Source organism: Embiotoca jacksoni, unplaced genomic scaffold (assembly GCF_022577435.1).
Source record: "Embiotoca jacksoni isolate LCO1_2020_lvr unplaced genomic scaffold, fEmbJac1.0.p SCAF_27, whole genome shotgun sequence".
Lineage (NCBI taxonomy): Eukaryota > Metazoa > Chordata > Actinopteri > Embiotocidae > Embiotoca > Embiotoca jacksoni.
In genome coordinates, this window is record NW_027185378.1 from 2,585,947 (window position 1) to 2,594,095 (window position 8,149).

An 8,149-nucleotide genomic window follows, 5' to 3' on the forward strand; every position below is an offset into this window, starting at 1 on the left:
ACTCCCCTCCCCTGGAGTCATGCTGTGAATGTAGAAGTGAGGAAGAAGTCACTGAGAGCATCGAGTTCAACTTCAGAGATGGAGAGAGGGTTAGCAAGAGATAGAGGAATTTCACTCTGAGAGGCAGATCAAAGGCTTTTTGTGGACTCTTTGTACTCCAGATAAAGGATGAGAGGGTGTGTGTGTGTGTGGGGGGGGGCACTTAACTCTACAACTTTGGGTATCATGATGGTAATGGTGAAAAACGAGTAGTGAAGGAGGAGAATCTACAAAAATAGTATTGAAGCCAAAACATTTTTTTTTTTTATTATTTTTAAAAGCAACAGAAACAAAACAAACAGCGCTACTGTATCATTTACAACTCAGGGCAATTTATTTTCCACGTCTGAGCCCCGAGACACCGCAGCTCAGCTCGTCACCAAAGGGATAACATGTAGCCTGTGGGGCTGCTGCTGCTGCTGCCGACTGTGACAGATGCAGGCAGCGGAGAGACACCGAAGACATTTAAATGGAGAGTATAAAAAAAATATATATATAAAAAAAACAAAATAAGAAAAGGAAGGAAGGACAGAGAGCACCGAGGCTGCCAGCAGACTGAGGGGTTGTTAGCGTCCTCGCCTGTAATGCTGTCAAAGCGTCATAATAGTGCGGAGTGCTTCTTCAATCACAAAGCGTATGGTGGAGCAGGGAGCCAATTAGCCTCGCTCTCACCAGGCTGTGCTCCTCGGAGACACTCTCGGCCTCAGTCTGCACACACTGGCAGCAAAAAAAAACAAAAAACGAGCTGCTGGTAAACACTCTCCATTGAAAGAAAGAACCAGGATATTTACACAGGCCGAGTCTCCAAGGAGCGGGAGCCACGGAGGCCGACCAATCCGAACGAGCCTGCCGCATTCCTGCGAGCCAATGGAAGCACTGTTTTCCTCCTCGCTCAGCCAATGGAGGGGCAGCGCTGCAGACTGTGCTCCAATGGCGGGGCAGGACGGCCTGTAACCATGCAACAGCAAGCAGCCTGGGTGGACGCTCGGAGTGTGGAGTTCTGCTGCCGCGCAGCTGCCACTCAGCCTATCATGCAGCCGGAGAAGAGGCAGAACAGAACAAAAATACGAGAGCGTGGGGAGCACGTGGGGAGAAAGTTATGGATGCAGCTCTGAGGCGGCCACACCCAGCACTGCCAGCTGCACCAGCCATGGGGGAGGGACGGGGGGGTCAAGTGCATTCCTGTAAACTGTGCACAGGAAGGAGCCGAAGTGAGGAAGGTTGGAAACATGACATTTAAACATGCAACCGGAGCTCTGTGTTTTTCTACGGCAATCATGAACATGGACATTTGATCTAATCAGAGGCGTTATTGCACAAGTAAAACAAGGTCACAAAGGCGGCTGACATGTTATTATGAATGCGCCACTACCCCTTAAAAAGTCATTATAATCACAGATGACACGACACCAATTCGTAAAACACAGCTTCATTTTAATGTGAGGGTTTAATATGACTGTCCTCTGAACGTGTTCGATAAAGGAGGCGATCGTTTTTATGTCTCGGTCGCAGCTCTTAAAGCTTTATGTGCACTTGAGTGGCAGTTGAGTCGTGTTGCGAGCAGTTTGCGTGTCGACTTTGCATCCTTCAGGGTCAGTGCAGCAGACCACCGCAGCACAGAGCAGAGGGTGTGGTTCACAGAAAATTACAAAAAAAAAAAACTTCCAGCAGTAGCATGAAAACACCACTTTTAAGTGTTGCCACCAGCCTCTCTCTCTCTCTCGCTCCTCCCCAACCATCTCTCACACGTGGTGAAATCCAAACTCTATGGCGCCACGCTCCCGCTGGCTGATTGGCCGGGATGCAGCTCCGATCCGAGGATTTGATTCGTTGTTGCTAAGCAGTGAGGAGCCATCGGGAGTGAAAACAAGACAGCGTGGTCCTACTAACTAAGAGCTAACTCCGTGTTTTCATTCTCTCTCTCCCTCCCTCCCTCCCTCTGTCCCTCTCTCTCTCTCTCTCTCAGAGTAACGCACCTTTTTGCCTCTGCCCCACCCATACCGCAGTGCTGCAAGACGGGGTCCAGCCGACTTACCAAAATAGCCACTGACCTAATAAATTCACTCCTCCTGATAATCATATTCAAAAACCTGGATTATTTCGCATCCACATATATGAAGAACTGCATGTGATTTCGATCTCTACACGCAATGCTTGTCGATCCCGTCTGATCTCTTCTGTGACCCAGACAGTGTTTATCAAGTTGCAAGAAAGTCGGGAAGTCGCTCCCAAAAGCACTCGGGGTCATCACCGAGGCAAGTCCTCATCCATTTTTTAAGAATCTTCTGCACACTAAGAAACTATTCAAACATGAAGACAAAACGCAATGAAATAAATACTTGAAGATGACCAAAAAAAAAAAAAAAAAAAAAAGAAGATAAATAATAAAGCACCGGACAGGAATAAAAACATGGTTACATAATTAAAAGATAAGGAGGATAAAATAGGGTTAAAAGAGGTTATTTAAGCTTGTTTTTTTTTAAGTGACACCGAGTTCAGTAAGTGGAGTTTTAATTTCAGACCTTTCAAACTCGGTACACACACACACACACACACACACACACACACACACACACACACAGAACGGAGTGTAAAATGCTGAATTCTAACTTCCCATTGGGACGTCAATCATCTTCATCACAACTTGTTATTTTGGGGACAGTGTGTCTATTATTAAAACACACAACATCTCCCTGGTTACAGAGAGCAGACCACAGAAACAATGCGAGAGGGAAAAAAAATAACAAGGAAATCAGCCCCCCTCCCTCAAATAAAATCTTCACTCCATCCTTTACCTACCTATAGCCAGACCCATGCGGCCAACTCAAATTCTGAGCACTAGCCCATCTCTCCGACACAATTGGCCGACAAGTCACCCGGCTTGGCCGATTGGCTGTTGCTAAGCAGTAGGCTGGTGGGAGCCAGCCTGCGAGTGCGTCGGCCCAGAAGAGCTGTTGCAGCTACAGGGCCCTGAGGGGGGTGTGGTGGGTACGTGGAGAGGGTGGGGAGGAGGGGAAGGGGGGTAGCAGGTTCAAACAAAGCTGCTGTCCTCTCTCCTCTCACCTACAAGTGCTCCCTGAGGTCCTCAAGACCCCGATGGAGCACTCGCTGGAGGAGGCGTCAAACCTGGCAGCGCAGTCGTATGTAGGATACACACACACACACACACACACACACACGAGAGAATTCTAACATACACACATCTATACATGCCCCGAGATGTAAACACAGAGTCTCCAGCGCAGAGTTTTCTAACATAAAGACGACAGCGTTAAAGGTGAGGTGACAGCTGTCAGCCGACACAACAGCAGCTCCCGTCACAAAGTGAAGGCCAGATCAAAGCAAACATCTAGAATATTTATAGATTACAGGATACAGGGATGGGGGGTGGTGGTGGTGTGTGTGTGTGTGTGTGGGGGGGGGGGGGGGGGGGTGACTGCAAATGACAGAAAGTTAAAAATGTTGACATCTGAGCGTTCAAGCTGCTCGCGTGAAATGTTTTCAGGAGTCTGTGTGTTTGAAGTGAAACACTCCCAAATTTAATTTGGAAGAAAACACACACAAAAAAAAAAAAAACACACACAAAAAAAGCCTTCAGTGGAGGTCCGTTTCTCTTTCAAAACACAAAGAGAGCCGAGGTCGGGACGAGTTATGACACCGTCAACAAAGCACTGAAGTTACCGGGATCCTTCCAAAGTGGAAAAAAGTGGTTCGACTTTCTTGGAATGTTCAATATTGTCTCAGGGTGGCACTTATTATCTCAGGAACAGGTCTTGGAAAGGCAGCAAATGGCGGTAAACCCTGACAGGTCAGTGGAGAAATGTTTTCTCAAGTCTGACCTAAATAATGCGAGACGTAAACATGATTAGTCTTCGTTGGATTTCCTGTTTTCAGTCCAAGTTCACTGTCACGATTTCTCAGAATCTCTCATGTATATATATATATATATATATATATATATATATATATATATATATAAAAAAAACTTTAAAAAAAACTCCCTTCACCATTGAGTCATCTTTCTTTTGCTGTAAATGGGATTTCTGACACTCAAGAGTTTTTTTGTGTGTGTGTTTGTTTAAATTGGCCTATTTGAAGAGAAACTTGCCTAAAATCAGGTTTTGTTTTCTTGTGACATTTTCGAAAAGTTCAGCGACGACTGCGCTGGCAGATGGATGGAAAGGGAGCATGTAGCTCGGTATACACTCCAGGGACGACATTAAAAAGCGATGTGTATGTGTGAAGGTGAGGAGGTGCAACGGGGGAGGAAAGCATGTGTAAGATATGAGAGAGAGAGAGACTATATCGAAGAGACAAAGAAAAGACATGCAGCGGGGAGACGGGGTGACGGTGGAGGTCACGCTGTGGGTAAAAAAATAAAAAATAAAACCTTAAACAAGTTCATTCCTGTCCAATTTCTGTGTCGTCTTTTACGTCTTTGTTGTTGTACACGCAGACTTTATGATGAATAATTCACCTCGTTATTCTTCCGCATCTGTCTTACAAGCTACTTTGTTTATTCTTTCATCGTGTTGATTAATACATAACAGTATAAGTGTGACTGTTTGTTGTTGTGACGGTATGCAAATTCATACCTTATATGGAAACCCTCCTCAAAACAACAACAAAACAAAAAAAAATCGTGTGATTATTTAGGTCAAGATAAAAAAAAAAAACACTAAAAAAAAAACAATCGATGTAAATAATGTATCCTATAGGGTGATATAAGGTAACTCAAAGCCAGCAAGGGGTTGTTAACGGACTCTAAATGCAGGTGAGGGATCATCGAGAGAGAGAGAGAGAGAGAAAGCAGGTGATGGAGACTGTGACACCGTGAGACAGGAAGGGAAACATAAAGCTGGATAGCAACAGACGGGGAGGCAGAGAAAAAGCGAGCGGTGGCAGGGTGTGACCGGCACCGGGATGAACGCTCAGGAGTTTTCCTGCAGCGGCTGAGGTGACTGGCAGGGGAATAGCCTGCTTCTTCTATCTGAGCGAAACTGCTGCGGTAACGACATTCGATTTCCTCCTGATGCCGCGCTGCCCAGATGACTTTATCCCCAGCGAAGTCCTTCACCGCGCGTCGCCGCCCTCGCACCCGAGTTGCGCTTCATCTCTGAGAAGTCGGCGCCCTCGGCGGCGCGCCGGGTCTCAGCAGCGAGCCACAGCGTACAACAGAGATTTCTTCTTTAAAAGTGAGCCTCAAGATTAAAAAGGAATAAAAAAAAAAAAAGGTTGACAGAAAAAAAAAAAGGGGGAAACAAGCTGAACTTTCACCACCAGACAGACGCAGCAGCAGCATGTTAGTCTTATTCAGGTCAGAAACGGCGCCAGAGATCTTCAAAAGCGTTGACGCTAATAAGGTTTTTAAAGCTCATAACTCCAATCCGAACCCCTCTTGAAACAAGACGTATGTTTAGAATAATACACAGAGAATAATTTAGTGAAGGACCTCTATAGGCTCCAACCAAGGAAAAGGCACTGAAATAAATATGATTCAAGAATCTATATCCCACTCAAAAGTGTCTTGTAATGGTCCTGTGAAAAACACCACGAAGAGCACACTGCGCCAAACATCTAAGGTGGGCGTCAAACCTACTGTTTACCAGGGAAGACTAAATCAATGCCCTGCCCACTGCGCCTCAGAACTGCATCTCAGTTTGGGAGTCAGCAGCAGGACGAACCGGATTTGATAAGGTGTTGTTTGTGTGAAGCAGTAAACTTTTAACTCGCGCAATTCTGAGGGTTTTTGTCAGCAGAGCGAAACGCGCCTTTGTGCGCTTCTAATGTTCAGAGCTGTGCTTTCGATTTCTGACGATGTTTTCTATTAATTTCTAATATATGCTTTCAGGCTGGTTGGAGACAAATTCACCCCCCCCCCCTCCCCTCCTCCCTCCTCCTCCACCAATCACACTTCTGTTTTGTCAGATAACAGCTTTCATCTCTACTTTGTCACAGCTTTAAACCACCATTTACGACTTCCTCTACAAAAAAAAAATTCCCCCAATTAACTTCTGTTAATTACATAAACAGACTCCCTACTTTATTTTTCTTCAGCTTTGCTCGGCTAACAAGCAGACAGGAGGCGATAAACTGACGATCACTGACAGGAGGCGATAAGCTGTGGATCCTAAAAGGAGATGTTATCTGTCGTCAAGTGATTAGGAGGGTTCCTTCACTGGGTTTCGTGATAATGAATGGAAAAGGGTACGTGGAAAGAACAGCGCAAGACGACTGAGCGAGGAGAGGAAAAGTGACGACAACAACGCCCGGAGACAAAGCAGCTCATTTTACGCTTCTATTAAAAAAAAAAAAAGAAGAAAAAAAAAAAAAAAAAGCAGCGTCTTGTTTATGGAAACACAAAAAAAACCAACTCATTTTAAACCGCTTTCTGATCTGTGACGTCAGCTACTGCCAATGACCGCGGAGGGGACGCGCTCGAGAAAAACAACAACCTTTACCTGGATTGCCACTGAATTACTGCACATGCAAAAGATCAACGCACCTTCCGACAAAAACCTGAAAAACCTCTTCCAAGCCTCGCGGTCGGAAACGACCTTCGACAGCCCGCTGATGTCGCGGAGGGGAAACTCTTCTTCGTGCCTTTCGAAACTTTCTGCGCTCAGACGCGTTTTGCCGCGACATGCCTAACACCGCGAAGAGCACACTTGCGCGGTCAGCTTCCGCTTTTATCACCTCACTTAAAGCCGGCGTGAAATAAATAAAAAGAGCCGCTTCTTTTTTTTTTTTTAACCGCGCACAGATCCCGACTTTTTTGTTTGTCCACGTCTACTTTTCCGGGCTGTTTCCATCCCAACTTTGCGAAGGTTATCTGCGCCCATTATCGGACACGAAGCCGAACTCGTTCATCAACGCTGTGATTTCCCCCCCCCCCCCCCGTTTCGGTCTCTTTGACAGTCTGCCGGCACCACTTAAGATCCCCTCCGGGACTGTTTCTCAAGAATATGGGGAGGTTTATCTGGGGAAAAAAAAATAAAAATACGCGGCGAAATCGCCGTTTCCGAGCCGCGGGGGCGGCACGGGCAAACCGCATCAACGGCAACTTTTGAGCGCAGCGCCGAGTGGGGCGGAGTGATACTCGGATGCACCTCAAACGCGAGACGGTTGGCTCGCGAGCAAATCACACAGTAAAAAGCGAACTTTTTGGCAGCGTAATTAAAAAAAATAAAATAAAAATGCCTTGTGGCTTTCGTGTTTCTAATGAGAGCACTGCTCCTTTCGGAGGCGGTCCACATTTTAGCAGGTGTCAAACTCACTGTGTCCGAGAATGGGTGTCTGGCTTTTTTTTTTTTTTTTTAACTGTGATTACCTTGTCGGTCGGACGCTTCCGTTACTTTCTCCGTACGACTCGTCGGCCTCCGCCGCCGACCCATTCTCGTCGTCCTCCACGGTAACGTCTGCTCCGATGACCTGGGTTCCTACGTTCTTCAAGCCGTGCTCCATGACTCTTGCACCATGTTCCGCCGAGGTCGAACCTGAGCCCCGGGCGGCGGACTGCGGCTCCCTCCCGATGGCGGAGCCCTGAGCTTGCGAGGTCCCGAATCCGGTGAGCGCTTTCAGCAACAACAGGAGCACCAGGGAAATGCTCACGTTTCCAAAGTGAAGCCCCCTTTCCATTTGTAAAACTGGCACATTAGTGAAATATAAGATTTACATGCCACTGGCCTTGTAAATCTTAACATAAAAAGAAACTTGTAAAGTACAAAAATACTGTAACAACACAGGAAATCCAGTTGTGTCCTGCAAAACGCCCTTTCGACTCTGTTCTTTAAGTAAACATAAACAGCCACTGGGAAACCATGTTATTCCCTTTATACTAGCCTCAGACTTGCCTTGGTAACGCTAAATCCCGCCTTGTTTCTACTCTGGGATTGGGCAATAAAATCCCTTCACTCGTTAAAATTTCATGTAGCTCTCGCTCATTGGGCCCTTTGCTGTCAATCAGGTACACTCGCATACTAAGCACAACACGATTGCGCAAAATGTGTGTCACTCAAAGAGGTGGGCTCAAAACGTGTCGGCCTCCCAAACACTGGACGCCATTGGCTAAACGGCGGTCCGTCACAACAACGCATGCGCACCGGCAGCT

At 46.5% G+C, this 8,149-nt stretch overlaps 1 protein-coding gene across 1 annotated transcript in view; it reads right to left on the reverse strand.

The window, feature by feature from the left end:
• The window catches only part of eif2ak3 (eukaryotic translation initiation factor 2-alpha kinase 3), a 29,689-nt gene extending 21,804 nt beyond the window's left edge, over positions 1 to 7,885 (reverse strand). Inside the window, exon 1 of the mRNA XM_069160764.1 lies at positions 7,370 to 7,885. Within this exon, the coding sequence (XP_069016865.1) occupies positions 7,370 to 7,677 (308 nt within the window). The 5' untranslated portion in view covers positions 7,678 to 7,885. The remainder of the gene's footprint in view (positions 1 to 7,369) is intronic.
• Positions 7,886 to 8,149: the final 264 nt, after the last annotated feature.